A 17026-nucleotide genomic window follows, 5' to 3' on the forward strand; every position below is an offset into this window, starting at 1 on the left:
CAGCAGGCCCCACCCACTTTTGAGGCATCTGAAAGGTCAGTTTCTGACTTGAATAACTTTAACTACAGAAAAAAAATTATGAAAAACGACTAGGATTAGCAACATTTCTCTTTCTCAACAAAATTCTATGGTATTTAACACATCATTGTTTGATTGACAGATTCGACTCGGACCAATCACCGTCGTTTGGCTCCAATATGGCGACCTCCGTATCGCCTTAAAATGGTGACTGAACTGACTTCATTTCGCTGGAGTGGGAAGCAAACCATTTTCTATGGATGACATCACACTCGCTCAGTCCACTTCTCTTATACAGTCAATGCTTGGAACCAGCAGGCAATTCCTATGTGGAATGCGTGTGTGTGTGTGGGGGGGGGTTAATGACCTTTAATCAGACGTATTATCCAGCTTTGACAAATAACAGTATTTTAGACCAACTAATGGTTGAAATTTCTAATACACTTTTTTTTTTTCAAATGTAGCCTACATTAAAACATTCATTGTGACAAAATTACCTTAAAACGTGACTTAATTTCACAGCTGAGCTTCAGTTATAATTTTGTCAAATCAGCCATAAACTCAGAAACTCAAGGTTTTGTAAATTTTTATGTTTACTACCAGCAGGTCTGCTTATAATGAACAATATATATTCATATCTTATTTCTACCTTGCTGTGTGACGGGAAAGGGTTTTAATGCAACTTTTAAGGATACAAAAATGAAACCTACTGATCTCAAAGTGTCACAGATTGTAATTTGTGAATTACATTAAGGATTGGGAATAATTTACCCAATTTAGACAGACAGACCCTTCAGTATCTTTTTAACAGGACATTCATCAAATTTAAAATAAATGGAATTATTGAATTATTGTCATCTAATAGCTTAAACAGTCCTGGGCTGGGCCCTTTAGTCAGTGCCTGTTCTTTACTCTGCATGAAGTTTTCACTGATTTTTTGCGTTTCTTCTACAGTCCTGACTTGTATTCACAGTTGTGTCTCAACTGCATTTCTTTGTAACCCAGATAAGAAGACTCAACCAACGATGACATCAAAGCCACTTCAAAAGAGGAAAATAAAGAAAACAGACTATTAAAAAATATCAAGCATAAGACATAAACAACTGTTATCTCCTAGTTTTATTATGATCACATAAAGCACTTCATTATTCATATAAACATGCTCTCTGGAATATTTACTCTTCTTTTATATACTTTGATGTCACAGTTCTACTAAAACAATAAAACCTGATGTAACCAAACCAGTTTGCAGGTAAGAAAAATAATAAAAAATCTGCTTAATGCTCAGCTGATGCTCAGAAATTACCACCATGACAGAAGATTTATGAGCTCTGGACTCCAATAATGGTTTCAGGATCACAGGTTTCCCATCTTTTAATATACATTTTTGTCTCAATCTAATTTATCCCACATTGTAATAACAGCAAAATTGAGGTAAATATATACATTTTTAAACCAGCTTCAACGTTCCTTAATGGCCTCCAGCAAATTCCTGCTTTCCACTCAAGGGAACGCAAGCCAATAATTTGCAGTGTTCTGTGCAATTCTAAGGTGTTTTATCTCCTATAAAACAATTACTCCATGTAGTATTTTTAGTAGTATGAAAAAAGCAGTTTTCAACAGCAAGAGACACACGCCCTCTTCATCCTAAAGGCCGGACTTTAATGTTTCGTCGGGTTGGAACATCTTCAGCTTTGCCTTTAATTATGCTGCTAGCGGGGTTTCCTTCTCGGCTGCACTGCTCACCTTTTCTCATTGTGCTCTCTCCATAGGTGAACAAAGTTTCCCTCTTTTGTCCTCCAACAGATGTGACAGAGCTTTCATTTTTTCTTGTTTTTGGACCTTCACGTGTTCGTTCTTACTGCAGGTTTTGTCGTATGTTGGAGATTTTCTTCCCTTCAGTCATCTAGATTCTTCCTCAGAAAGGTGGAGGACTGTAAAAAGTCTTCATAATAACCTAATGATTAATTATTAAGGCCTTAATTAAAACACAGTTATGTCCATTTTGCTTCTTTAAATAGATATGGACCTCATCAGGCATACAAATTTTGAATCATTTGAGTTCTAGTTTTATTGTATTCTACTGTTTATTAATTCTGATTTAAGTTAAAAAAATGCGTTTTACATATTAAAAACTGAATTAAAACTTTAGTGTAGATGACATTCTTGTTGTATTTAACAAAATGAGGTGTTTTAAAAGGACTTTAAAATTCAGTTTTGTTCACGTACAAACCCGTTTTACTTTTGAAATCTAAAATATTTATGGTCAAAAGTATTAAAAGCATAAACACAGTGGTCGTTTTACTCAAGGACACAGCAGATTCAACAGCTATCCTTACAAATCTCCAAGGAAAAAAATGCTGCCGGAGAGACAAAATTGAAAATAGCTGCTTGTTTGAAAGGGGCAGGAAGGTGTTAATGAAGAATAAAGAAATAATATCTAGAGCGTAGCACAGACGAAGGAGTTGCAAAACAGGGCGACATGTAAGAACAAAGTCATGAACAGATGGGGACCGGAGAAAATAGGTAATATGAGCAATATAGGGAAATGTGGAGGTGGAAGAATGAGAGTAATCGGTTTAGAAGTGAGCGAGAGGAGCAGCGGGTACAGCATGTGGGCACAGTGTCATTATAGATACCAAAACACTTCTCACAGGCGTTTCATTTTTATCTCTCAAATCATAACTGTCTCGTCATTTTTCACTTTCATTACAGGATTTTACACTTTGTCCTGGACGGTGAAAGTCGGCTAAACGAACGCACGCGGTCTGGAGTGTGAAGAATCCAGATGCCTTGTCTACAAATCTCTTGTCCAACCCAAACCAATAACAAAGTCACAAGCAGCGTGACTCTAAATTCCTCGTAATAACCTCTCAGAGCATCATTCATCGCAGTCAAAGTTTAGTGCAAGCATAGCTCTACTGTCGGATCGATGGCAGAACCAAGCAGGATCGTTTTTCCCACCAGCTGTTGAATTATTCAGGCCAGGACCTCCTCGGGGGAAATTCCTGCTCTGCCAGCCAGATAAACACAGGCACCTCACAGCCACGCTGGGAAGCTCGTAATCATCATAAAATTCCTATCGCACAGGAGAACAAACTGTGAGGCTAAGACCCTAGCAAAATGAGATTCATGGAACATTGCAGAATTTACACATCTATGTTTTAACAAGACGTAAAATGTCACGAGAAAAAGAGAAAAATCAAAGATTTCACAGTGGGTTGCGCAAAAAGATTACAAGTTTTGGCAGGGAGAACTTTTTAACCCCCTAAAAACTGGACGAAACACTAAGAAGACTTCCTAGTCTTTGTCTCCACTGCTTTATTATGGAAGTAGAGCAAATAATGCCCTTGAGATTACAACCAAGCGGGAAAAACGTTAATATTATAACATCTAGCTGAGACTACAAGCTAACATTCCAAGAGAAAAAGTTTGGAAACTGTCTCCTGAGAGTTTGTACCAGAATGAGTGATTATGTCAGTGAGGGGGATCATGGTAAAGAGAAGATCCATCTCATCGTCAGCTTTCCACCTCTCCTAGCCCCCGAGACACCCTCTTTGAGCTAATGAGCTCCTCTCCAATTCACAAAAACTGCAGATCATTTTCACAGCAGCACAGAAAATCTACTGTGAATTTCTGTTGCATAAATGCAACAATAATGCCCAAATAACAAAAATAATAGTTTGACTTATGACTGAAAAATGTATATTAAAAATAAGTCATGATAGGAAGTCCAGAAAATAAGAATTCCGTTTCCATGAATACAATTGGTATAAAACATATAAAAGGTGTTTTGTGGTCAAGTTAGCATTATGTAAAAGGTCTATGACCCACTCTGGTTAAAATGGTGGGGGGGGGTTCTTTTTTGTTTTTGTTTTACATGTTCTTGTGGCATTTTTCTGGAGGACACATCAGAAAATTAAGCTCAAAATTGCATTTCTGTGTTTTTTTGTTTTTGTCAAAACGTGATGGAAATTAGGGCCAAATGAAAAGGGGATGTTTCAAAAAGAGCTTTCCTTTCACGAAGAAACTATATCCCTGCTCCGCTTCATTCTGAGACATAAACTTGCAGACAAATAGATCAGTGTACATCTTTGTTTTCCTCGTCTGCGCTGGTATCTGGATCAAAATTGTACGGCTGGATAGCTCTGATATTGCCCGCCATTTTTGTTGCACCAGTACTGTTAGGTTGGGGGTGTGAGGGCCTGTTAGCTAGCAGGAAAGTGTGTAAACGGAGAGCTGACAGCAATAAGGAAGGGAAAGCAGGGTGGGTTTGCTCCACGCCAACAGTCTCGCAGACACCTCAGGGGCAAATTTCTAATGAACTCCTGCTGCTCTGCAGAAACTATGTTCTAGAAAACGACACAGGGTTTTTGATTTTGGCTAAAAACTGCATTATCATACTTAAAGGAGAACAGATCAGACGATTATTGGATTGGGATTTTATTCTAAAAAACAATTCGTCCAAAATGACCAGATAAACAGGACAGCCCAAGAATGGAGAAAAGCATCATAAACATGATTTACTTCAAGCAAACTGATAGATCAATAGTGCAAATGACAGTTTTCAAGATTATAAACCCCAAAGGTTCTGGAAAAAGCTTTTTGTGACTTAACAGTATAAAGAAACTGCACGTTAGTACCACACAAATAACCATATTAACAAAAAATGTAAGATTAAGACTAATTTTCTTTAAAAACTCATTTTAAACTATATTCTCTTGAAAATAACTGCATTAGAGTCTATGGGAGAAACTATGTCAAAGCAGAAGAACTAAAATATTCACCGACACTCCCGCAGTCACACTTTTTTCCCTCCTTCGTCTCAAAGAAACCCACAGGGCATTGATGGCTCCATAATCAAAATCAGCCGTCACACACTCTTCACACATCTCCAGCTTTGCTGTTCCACAAACGGCCATCCTATCCAATCAAGACACACTTTAGTGACGGGACTACGCCCAGAGCTGCAACACCACTACAGGCTGAGCACAGACAAGCAATTTCACATCCACTCAGGAGAATGAACTCAATCATCACAAGATGCTCGCTGAAACACCACAACTTTAAATGGATTTATAGACACTGGTGTTGTTATGAATCTTCTTTTAGTTTGACTTGTGCATCGGAGATGTAGGAATAATTAAAATGTCAAACTTAATTCTGAGGTTTTGGTGCGGAGCGCCCACAGATCAGAGGTTTCTAGCGGTTCAAAAATTAGTTGTCAGAGACAATGAAAATGATCTGCACTCCGAGGTTAAATGACTCCAATGATATTCTTCACAAATATTGTTTGGTTTTTGATAAACATCTTTTGAACACAAACATGTCTAATGGTGCTGAGCCCCCACAACAGACTCATTCACAGATTGAATTTCCTGTGATCCAGTTAGGAATTCCTTTCATTTAGGATTCAGACTAACGTCTAATTTTGTCTGAACCAACATGGAAATCAGGAAGTTTGTGAAGACTTCCCACCCTCTCAGCTATCCAGACGCAGGAGGTGGGTAATCGTCTGTTCGCCATTCAAAACAAATGACTTTATTGTTGTCAATTAAAACGCATCACTTGCAGTCATTTGGCCCTGGTATGGATGGAAATTACTCCCCTTTTCTAACAGCACAGCGATGGAAGCTGTCCACAGCTGCGCTCACCTTCTTCCGCCTGAGGAGCCTGAGAGCCATTAAGCTCCCATTACTCCATCGCACCGGCTGAGAACACAATGAGAGCAATTCACACAGGTGAGGAACCGTTCATGCACCTTCCTCTTTTTCAGAAGGCGGATATGCAGAAAGCTTCAGCTCCGTCAGTCCTTCATCTATGAAATTTGGCGGAAAGATTTCAGCAACTTTTAGATTTGTTCACTTTGAATTTATTGCTATGTAATGCTTGGATCCAGCTCAATGCAAAGCATAATCCAGTAAAGTTTCCCACAGGGAATTTGTAATCATCTATGCTTAAAGGCTCTTGGTGACCACAATTTGTAATTGTAACCCCCTTTATATTTATGTAAAAAATTGATATAATTTTAGGTTTCCCGCAAATCAACGACTTCAGGCATCTATGAAAAAAAAAACATCTGTTCTCATCTCAAGAATGGAAAGAAATTTATTCATAAACAGTTATTTATAGTATTGTTACTCTAGTTACTGACAAAACCAATAAGCCACTACAATGAAATAAAAAAAGCACATAAACTCAGTGTAATTTTCCTTTCAATGCATAAAGTGTGCATTCCTTCAGTCCAATTGTGAAATACAGTAAAGCAGTTGCTGTTTTTGGTGTGGGCATACATGAATGTTGCATTCTCCACTGGGATCATTTGCAGCTCATTTATCACCACTGGTCAGTGTTCCTCCTCGGTGTGAACTTCCTGTGCGGGAATGGCTGCATCTCGACGCATCTTCCCCTCAACAGATAGGAGGGGCTGCTGGCTTCCCTCCCGCAGCTGCAGCTCTGGTGCTTGAATGTAATGTATATGATGCATCTCATTAGAGTCTTCATCAGTTAAATAGGTTGTTTTTTGTCTTAGGCTGTTGTTAAAACCACTGTGCTGAAGGCTGAGAGGGAATTATCCTCTCAGGTTGCTGCTTTGTCAAAAGCAGAACTTTGAAATCTAAATTTATGTAAAATTAAAACAAAACAAAAAAGTCAGAACATCGGTTTTAATTGTCAAATGTGGTGAATTGTGAAGTGATAGTTCGGACTGTACTTTCTAATTTCCTGTTTTTTGTGTGATAAAACTGGATGATGACTAAAGGTACAAAACAAACGTTTATTAAAATATTGACTTGAATTTTTTGACAAATTGTCTCACTATACAGGTCAGTAAGCAAAGAAATTTTAAAGTCACATTTTTGGAAAATCATTTGCAATAGAAATCTTTTGATGAGTCATTTGAGGAATGAATTGCCATCTTTGCAAATGAGAAAATCCCATATTTTTGTGAAGATATTTATAAGTCTGAGCAATTAAAGAATTCCGTTTTTGCAAGAGTGATTCATGAGCTTAATGGCTCTCATAAGCAAACAGGATTCACGGCACTAATTCACAAGCCTTAAATTTGATCTTGGCCTCCCGACATGTTGACGGCTTGTTTGACTACTACTTAGAGCAGATGGCATTCAGGTTATCTTCCAGACCTTCAAACATAAATTTGACTTTGTCTTCCCATGACTTCTCCGTCCCTGCCAGAAACCCAGCATGCCCAATCAGCCAGAGAGCACGGATCAAAGCTCGGTCTCAGCCTCTAAAGCCAGCTTGACAGTGAACCATCATTAACACTTGCAGAAATTGCTGCCCTTCTTCCTCCGGACTTGACATCAGTCATGTTCAGAAGATGTCATTCACCAGGGCTCGTTTGCATTCAAGGAAACTCTCTCACGCAGGCAGAGGCGCTGTGAGATACGAGCTTGATACATGTCTGGAGCATGAAAAGATTTGGTGGCCAGAGCAACGAGACTGTTAATTCTCAACTGACAGAGCTGATTATAAGCACCACCGCGTGAAGACCCTGACAAACTGAACAGTGCTACTGTCAGGGCTACAGGGGATTAGTGGGTATATAGTGAGAGCTGGCGGATGGATATCAGTGTGCTTTTAATATTTGGCGTTTTGAATAAAATCTTAATAAAATCCGTTTTTTTGGGGCAAAGGTTTATTTACTTTTCATTCCAGCTTCATTCTGCTCAGGATCTCCAAGGTATGAAGCCTATTTCAGTTACTGTCAGGCCAGAAATAGGGCTCAGGTCCCAAGAGCAAAGAGTATGACATTTTTTAAATAAAAAGGGGGAAAAAAGCAAGAAAAAAGAAAACAGTGCTTTTAAATTGTAGCTGCAACTTTGTGACATGTGCACATTTTCCGTTTCCAGACGATTCCACTTTATTGATTCAGTGAAAGCATTAGTCACAAGCTGTCCATTAGACTACAGACGGTTGAAAAAAGGTATTTTAGAGGAAAAAAATAATCACATTGAATTGTAAAAGATGGAAAACGGTCTGAAGAATTTGCTGCTCATGATGCACTTATGCACTTTGTTAGTGAATATGTAGGAAATAATTGATTGGTTCTGCCAAGTCAAGGGGGTGGGGGGTGGGGGTGCTTCATGCTGTTCTGGCATCCGTAGATCCTCCTGGATGCAACATGCTCACTACAGATCAATGCAGTCCACCTGGAGCAACTGAAACAGCAAAACAACTTAAAGTGTTTTTATTTGTTTCTTTTTCCATTTGACTTCCTAATGAACCGCCTTGCGGTTGAGGAGCATTAAAACAAGCACATGCTGACCGGTCAAAGCTGGATGGCTGGGAGGCATTTTGTACAAAAGCTCTAAAGGGCCGAGTCTGCAGATGACTAAAGTACGCGAGGCAGACTCATCAGTGTTGCAGGTGCAAAGGTTCTCTGCGATTCTTCATCTTCAGCTTACGCTGAGTGCAGCTTGAATAATAAAAGCACAAGTGTGTCTGTGGGGGCAAGAAAAAAGGAAAATATGGATAAAACCTGGGGAAAAGATGATTTCCACAGCTTCACTGAGTGAGCTTCATTAAGAAAACTAGATTGAATTTGTAGGGACTTCCAGTTTGTTCTCAAGATGCTGTAGCCCTGCCAAAAGCCTCAGGATTTTGAGCATGTTCTGAGGTTGACATATTTGTTCTCGTCATAACTTGAGGGTTTTTAATAGTTTCAAATGATTTATTTGGGGATTTTAAGATTTTAAACATTGTCAACAAACTATTTAATCTATAGAGTGAATGACGTCCATCCCAGCCGTCACCGAACAAGATGTAATATGCACCCTGGATGGGTCATAAAACAATCACAAGAGGCAAAAGACTGTAGACCCACACTCTGTTGACTTAAATCTTCTTTTTGGACTGTGGGAGGAAGATGGAGTCCTTGGAGAAAACCCACAAAGATCCACAGAAAGCAAATAAAGATGCAAGATTAAAGTCCATGCAGAAATGCCTCTGCCGGGATTCAGACCAGGCACTTTCCTCACGTAACGCAACTCTGTGGATGACACCACAGCGCTGCATCCATGTAATCAGTTGCGTTTGGCATGTTATGTTAAAAAAATCACAATGTTTAAAACACTTTCAACTGGTCTTTGCACCTTTTTTGAACAATGAATATTTAAAGTAGCCAACTCCTACACTTCTGGCACTTTTCACTCTACTAAAGAAGAAAAAAAATTCACCAACCCAAAGCAAACTAAAAAACACGAGTAGCCCATTTTATTTGTGCCTGATCTGTGCAGTCATAAGGAAATTCTGCAAACAGGTATGAAAATATATTACCGGTACCTTTTACACACTTTGCCAACACTTTCCATCATCCCTTTAATTACACCTCCTCCCTCCCGCTATCTTACAGCCCCTCATAAACCTAACCTAACATCACTGGTGCAACAAAAGTGGTGAGCGAAATTAGAGCTATTCAGCATACAGTTTTGAGACACATGCAAGCTGGAACGAAGAAAGAAAAAGTCGTCCCTTGATCTAGTCATCTGGAAGCGGATGCATCAGAATGGAGCGGAGCAGAGGGCTTGTGGGCCGCCTTATTACTTTGTCACGCTCTAAAGCTTTAAGAAACTGCATTTTTTTGGTCTGCTCCTGATTCACAATGATTTGAATAAAGAAATATACTCAGAAAAACAATTTTAAGCTTATTTTTCTTCATATATGTCCTCCATCATAAAAATGCCACAAGAACATGTTGAAAGCACAGAAAAAAAAATATTTTTCTATGATTGGCTCTTTAAAAATGCCAATGAGGTCTGAGCACAGTGGTGATCACAGCTAATTTAAAAGGATTGATTTATGGTTACACGTTGAGACCAAAAACAGCCTTTTCAGACTCAACCTCTAATAGTTCACACCAAAGGCATCAAACTTAAGGCCTTGAAGGTCAGTGTCCTACATGTTTTTCCACTAAGCTGCCATTGAAGCTTTTTATTGCCAAAACAAACCCAATTCAGGTGATCAGGAGCAGGTCCAGCTGGGTTTCTAAATAGCCAGCAAGATGCTAGCTAGCCCTTGAGGTTTGGTGTCCAACACCCCAAGTTTGGACCTTTACACGTGTAAATAAAAACAAACACTGAACACAAATAAACACTAGAGGGCAGCACTGATTTTTTTTAATAGCCAAAGCTAGAGTAAGATGTTTATGATGTGCAGTACTGATACTAAAAAACTACAAACATCTCAATTGTGCATTTTCTTTGAATCACTAAACAAACAAATGATTTCAAAATAGCAATAAAAAGCCAGAAATGTGTCACATGTAACTCTATGTGACACAGGAAACCAATCTCAGCCAGTACTTTTGACTATTTGTAGAAACCCAAACTAACTTAATTTCAGCAGAAAAGCAGACGCAAACATAACACATCTAGAACACTTGAAAATACGTTTTTTGCTTTTGAGCTTAAATTTTTTTTTCCTTTTCTTTTGCACTAATAGAAATGTTTTCAAGCTGAAAGCCTCAGTAAGCTTGCCTATCGCACATTTATGCTATATTGCACATTTCCTTTGGTCAGCTGGTATAATTTAGGGTCTTCATTCATTCTGTTTTAGTTTAAAAAAAAAATTAAGAGTGGGTCATCAATTCTACATATTCCGTCTAGTTTTATAAAGACTTTCTGCCATTTCTTAAAAATTGCATTTCAGCAAAGAATGGAAAAATCACTACAGGGGATGCTTGCCTGCACAACATATTTCAATTTTTCAAAAAGAAAATCCATGTATGGAACTGACATGAATGATGAATGTCTGCGTTTGTCCATATTTCACTCAGAATAAACCAAATACATTATAAATGTTTCCTATGGCAGTGTCATGTAATGTTAGATGAGTCCGGCTTTACTTAGCAGGAAAACTGCTCTTCCTGTTTAATGTCCTTGTTTTCTGTCAACTACGATCATGGAAGGAGCGTCTCTTTATTTTACAGCGAAACAGCATGAAATAATTTATGAAGCAGAGGACACTATTGTGCCTTCAATATTAATATCAAATTCTCAATCGTTTTTCCATCATTTCTAAGTGCATAAAGAGGTCTCATTATTTTTCAAATGCAAATCATCCTTTGGTGCTTTGATGCTCACTGCTTGTCGTACCTAATTCATTTCTATACCTTTAGTGTACCCTAGAGTGTTGGGATGCATAAACAAAAATGATTACATTGACGATGTGTCTGATTGTATGACTTCAGAACAGACTGAAAATTCTGACAGTAATTTTTGATGAACATCATGAACATCATCTAGCTCCAAAACAAGCTTTACTAAATCAAGAATCACAACCAACGCTTATGGTCCCACTCTGATCATCTTTTGATCTATTTTCAAAGTGCTCCTAGTGATCTTCTTATTATGATTATGACGTATTTTAGCCAGAATTAAAAAAATTGTCATTTTTTTTAGGACCTGCTAAGTCATTTTCATAGTTTCTGCAAGGTGAGAACAGATCTTAACAGTTTGCCTCTGAGTTATCAGAATCAGAATCAGAGATACGTTATTGATCCCACACGTGGGAAATTTGTTTGTCACCATAGCAACTGACAGCAGAGGGGAAAAAAGACTTAGAATTGAGTTAAAAAAAAAAAGAAAAAGAAAAAAAAAATGGGCAGGACTTTTAGTGCAGAGTAAGCCCGCCCCTATTTCCCAACATCCATCTGTTTATACTCTCTCCCCTTAGCTTCCAGCCCCTCATAACCCCAGCCTAGCATTACAGGTGCAACAAAAGGTGTGAGCAATATTGGAGCGATTCAGCTGTACAGTTTAAACCAGGGAAATGAATACGTGGATCCAGTCGTCTACAAGTGGATGCATCTGAATGGCAGCAGGAAGCTTGTGGCTTGCCATAGTAGCTTCTATGTTGCACCTATAAGCTTTTTCCAACCGCTCCTGATTCCCATTTAATAATTAAATACTTAGAAATGCAATCTGAAGCGAAATTTTCTTTAAAAATGTTCCCCATGAGGAGAGAATTCCACAAGAGCATGTCGAAAACAGCAAAAACATATTTTTATTTATTGGACTGGGTCTTTAATGAGAGTGTGTTGCCACATTATGGGGTTGAAAATATGTGGTAATACGGGGAACAGACTTGCAGCATAAATTCTTTCTGCCAATTCAACTGACTTCTTATGGTCCATTGTACCTTCTCTCCATCACCTTGCCTTTTTTTGGAAACTATTAACTTTACTTTCATAATGTTTACTTTGTTTCGGCTTAATGAAAATGTATCAAGTCAATTATTTCTTTTCCCACTTAATAATTTAATTTCCCTACCCTCTAGATATTGTGCAATGATGATCAAGTTTTCTGTTATTGTTCATCTATTTCCTACTGTTTTTCTTTCCCCCATCTCTCACTCTCCAGCATTTGCATTGTATGGCATTTGGCAGTTTGCCCAGTTTGTTGTGCAGGAAAATAAACCAATATTGTGTTTGCACATCCAAGAGCCAAGACGAGGGAAAGAAAGGGGTTCATATTGGTCTGTGATGGAGGTATTGGGGCCATGTGTTGGATAATTATGTTGTAGCTTTCAAGTTCATGTTTTTTTTACATGATGTTCTTCAGTTAATGAGTTTCAGTGAAGCTTAGGGTGCAGATGATTTCCCCCCTACGAGGAGCTCAAACCCACAAACATGTCGGATGTCCCCGAGGCTTTTCCACACTGCAGAAAATGCCTTTATAATCAAGAAAAGAGGGTTTAACACGGAGTCCTGAAAAGCTTGAAATTTTTTGAAAAATGCTGGTCATCCTAGCAATTAGCAGTGAAACCAACTTTAAAAAAATAAATAAAACAAGCTGGGAACCTCCCAGAAGTAATGAGCACCGTGCTTACTCCAGGAATGAAATCATTACCGTAGAATCAGAAGATACTAATTGAATTAAAATTCAGGTGCTACATTTGCCTCAGTGAAGCTCATAGATTAAGTGTCATTCAAGAGAAAAGGACAATCCATTATATAGTTTAATTTGCTCTCTGCATGTGTTTAATCAATGCCACCTTTGACCTCGTATTTGTCTGGATTCACGCCTTCTTCCATAGCTTCCCTCTGAAGATGCTGTCCAAACAGGCTATCTGAATGCAAACAACAGGGGAGGAATTTCATTGATTCCATTTAATAAAAATGGCTCCAAATGCAGCTTAATATAAGCCTAAAAAACAACCACAGATATCTAATTTATCAATAACCTCAGATAAACCTTGGAATAATGGAACACAGCGTTGTAGTTGGAGAGAAAGCAGCCCAGACTTTTGTAAGGTAATCTTGTCACTACCTGACAAACATGGAGCCTATGAGAAAGGATGAAGAGGTTATATATAGGCATCACTTTCAGCAGCTGTTCTCTTACCCTGACAGAGCTTTCTTTTGTGCACCACACCAGTCAGCCAGCCAGCCAGCATCAGCTCTACTGACTGGTGTGACTGGTATATGGCAATGGACTGCATTATATGCCTGATAAATCACCTACAGGGACACAGAAATGAGACTTCAACTTGCTTTTGAATGGACTTGAGGCTGAACAGGAGGCTGTTGCTTTGTAGGATTTACTCTTCATCTCAATCGTGCATTTATTTCTTCACGTTTCCGCTCAGAAACTAAACTGAAATCTCTGTTTTGGAATTTTTACCCCAAATTCCTTTATATTCCACTATCAAGCTGATCATACATACATTGACGTACAAATGAAAAAAGATAATTAACTTTCTGCATTGAAACAAAATACCTCACAAATCATAAAAATTGATTTTAAGGAGGTAATGTTTTCACCATCTTGACACAAACCCCTTTTTTGCTCTTCTCTTACTGAATAAAACAAATGTGTAGTGCTATCATTTCCCCCCTACTCCTGATCCAGTGCCAAACCTTCCGGTTTGACGTTGGTCTGATAACAGTATTTTGTCCAAAGCAGGGGGTGTAATGAGGGGATATTAACCCTCGGGGAACAGCTATCATCATGGTTCAGTGGTTTTCAGAGGGAACATGTATATGATCACAAAGGAGTAACTGTGAAAAACAACCCGAAAAAAGAAGCTCCTAATCTGTGACTCACCACATCTGGATGAGGGATTAGGGGGATTTACAAGGTGTTCTGCAGTTATCTGAGCAGTTTGAATTTGACAGATATATTTATCAGTTTATCTCTCCTGCTTTAGAATAAAGTGACAGCACTGACAGTAATGGCGCGCTGTTTAATGGCATTTTCTAACAAGAAGATCTCTCCGTCTGCCGAGCACAGGGGTGGATCAATCATGCTTTGAGCTTGTGTTGCAGCTCACGGAGTGGAGAACATAGAAATGTGGAGGGAAGAATGGGGTTCCTTTTCAATACCTCAGATGCAAGCACCCAACCAGTATGATCTATGAAGAACATGCCCAGAAATTCGAGAATTTATCAGAAATGAAAAACATCCCCAAAGAAGCTTCAAGAAGACTGGAATTCCCTAAAAGACACAGATATCCTATTTTTCCAACTCAGTTTTACTTCAGTTATAATCAAAGTATGATCTAAGGTCTTAATGAGGGGAAATGTACAGTATTTTGCATTCATTTGCCTTATCAAATGTAGAAGCACACCCTTTCTTACCATTTCACATGCAGAAACATTACAGCAGTGAGGCAGAATGGGAAAACATCAACCTTCCTCTTTAGATTAATGACTTCTACTCCATAATTTCTTGTTTTTCTGCTAGAAGGGATATGAAACTCCACTTCTTTTTTTCCCCCCAGTGCACATCATCACACAAACTCTGCAGCACATCACCAGAAGAATAATTTACATAAATGTAGGGGTTTGTTGGAATGGAAGTCATTACACCTCAATGCTGCTTAATTGTTCAGTGGAAGCCCAAGATTCTTATCAAATAAATGCAACACTATGGAGGCTCTAACAGATTGAAAAACACACTCATTCATCCAAACTGAGTCCTTACTAAAGCCTCCAATTTCCATAAGGACGCCCGTTCATTCAGCAAATTTCTTGGAATGGTTTCCTTTCTTCTAAGGCATGTTGAAGTGAGCTTCTGCGAAGGTCAGAGAGCCCATCAATAATGCACTTGCAGCTTGTTACAGCTCGAGCTCACTCTGCTTGGATGGTTCTCCAAGCTAAAAAAAAATCCAACAACATCTCTCTGTGCCGACGAAGACGCTGAAGCATCCAAAGGGTGAAAGCCTTCACTTTAAAACCTGGGCCTAATGGGAAGAGGAGGGACGGTTCTGGCTGAACACATCTTTTTCATGAGAGACTTTATGAAAAGGGAAGACTGTGAGATAAAAATGGGAAAGGCCAAGGGCAGTGTGGAAATGATGCAAAGCTTTAAAAATGAACAGTCTTTTAAAGAATGCAGCGGAGAGCTTAGGCTCTGCAGGGGATGAAAACAAACAGTTACTGTGCTGTCTGCCGCGTGACAGATGCTTTTAGACAACAAGATAAAGAGGAGGAGACTGCTGAGTGTCTAAGGATGGTTTTTCTTAATAGTTTGGCTACATGTCATTGTTGGAATTGAAGCTGAAACCAGAAAATGGGTTAGGATTGTGATATTTTCAGTTCTCCACTGCCTTTTTATTCTCCTTATCACCCCACAAACTGGGTGATGAAAACTGGAATCTGTTCTCCACAAACAGGCAACTCGAAAAGTTTCCCTTGTTTTGGATCAGTGTCGCTCTTTCAGAAAAGGTGGGGCGCGTTCCCAACTTGCGCGCGCACCGTCAGAACCCCGAACTTTTTCTGCGCTCTTTTGCGGATGCCGGAGCGGCGCTCACCTGCAGGAGACGGTGATCTCCACTTTGGTGGCGGGGATGTTCCCGGTGATCGGATCGAAGTCGTACATCGATGACATGTCGTCCAGCTTGTCCAGAACGTCTCCCTCCATCAGTTCCATGGCTGGAGATCGGGTGGGTTCGGGTGTGATCCGAGAGGCGGACAGCCTGGCACCGACGGAGCGCGCCGAGTCTCTAGCGACTCCTTGGACCAAATCGGAGACCAAACGGCCCCCGGTCCGACCCGGTGAGGCAGCCACTTCAGAGATGTTGAAGCTGGAGAGGATGGGGGAGTGAGCAGTGAAAGTTGCATTTAGTTAACTCGCCATGCGGCGTGAATGTCGTGGAAAGGCGGGGATGAGCGCTGCGCCCTCACCGACCTGCTGCACATCGCATGGAGAGGTAGGATGCTGCCTGCTTTTGTCTTCAGCCTGTGCGCACAGCAGAGCGTGTGAGAGGAGAAGACCTGATAGCTTCTACTTAAACCCACCCATCCTCCTCCCACGCGGATTTTTACTCAACTGGCAACCCAGCCCTTGCCCCTACTGCTGCTGTCGCCCCGCAACATCCTTTGCGTGATCGAGTCCATGCCTTCTTTACGCTCAGGTTTCCATATAAAAACTCAAAACTAGGACTCTTTAACACTAAATAAAGCTTATCTTAACACAGTGCGTTCCAAATTTTTTATGCAAATTGTAAGAAAAGATCAAAAAGATCAAATTCTTTTTTTTTTTTTTCAATTGATCTCGTGAATGAAAATTGTATCTCTCTGACATCAATCACATACACCTGTGATAATTAGTTTGCCAGGTGAGTTCAGTTAAAGGAAAAACTAGTAAAGAAGGACATTCCACATTGATGAGCAGACCAACATTTTCAAGCAATATGGGAAAGAAAATCTTGAAATAATTAAATGCCCTGAACATTGGACACGGTATGAAAACCTTGGATATTTCACAAAAAGGTAAGTGTGATCATCGTACTATCAAGAGATTTGTGGCTAATTCAGAGAACACACGGGTTTGTGCGTGAAGGTAGAATGACCATTACAAAGTTGCAAGCACATATTTAAAGCTGCTGCTATCCCTGGAGTCTCACGAATATCAAGGTGCAGGATCCTCCAGAGGCTTGATGTTATATGTAAACCTTCTATTCAGCCACCCCTAAACAACACTCACAAGCAGAAACATCTGCAGTGGCCCAGACACATACGAAGACTCATTTTCAAGCAGTCTTC

The 17026-nt window shown here is 39.5% G+C and overlaps 1 protein-coding gene across 2 annotated transcripts in view; it reads right to left on the bottom strand.

Annotated features, from left to right (window-relative positions):
• Nucleotides 1-16413, bottom strand: part of cpne5b (copine Vb) — a 172174-nt gene extending 155761 nt beyond the window's left edge. For both annotated transcript variants that reach the window (XM_011475541.3, XM_020703540.2), the window contains exons 1-2: nt 16170-16413; nt 15793-16065 (exon numbers count right to left, since the gene is read on the bottom strand). In XM_011475541.3, the coding sequence (XP_011473843.1) occupies nt 15793-16065; nt 16170-16180 (284 nt within the window). In that variant the 5' untranslated portion in view covers nt 16181-16413. The remainder of the gene's footprint in view (nt 1-15792; nt 16066-16169) is intronic.
• Between the last annotated feature and the right edge of the window lie 613 nt (nt 16414-17026).

Source organism: Oryzias latipes, chromosome 5 (assembly GCF_053564925.1).
Source record: "Oryzias latipes strain Hd-rR chromosome 5, Olatipes_Hd-rR_3.1".
Taxonomy (NCBI): domain Eukaryota; kingdom Metazoa; phylum Chordata; class Actinopteri; order Beloniformes; family Adrianichthyidae; genus Oryzias; species Oryzias latipes.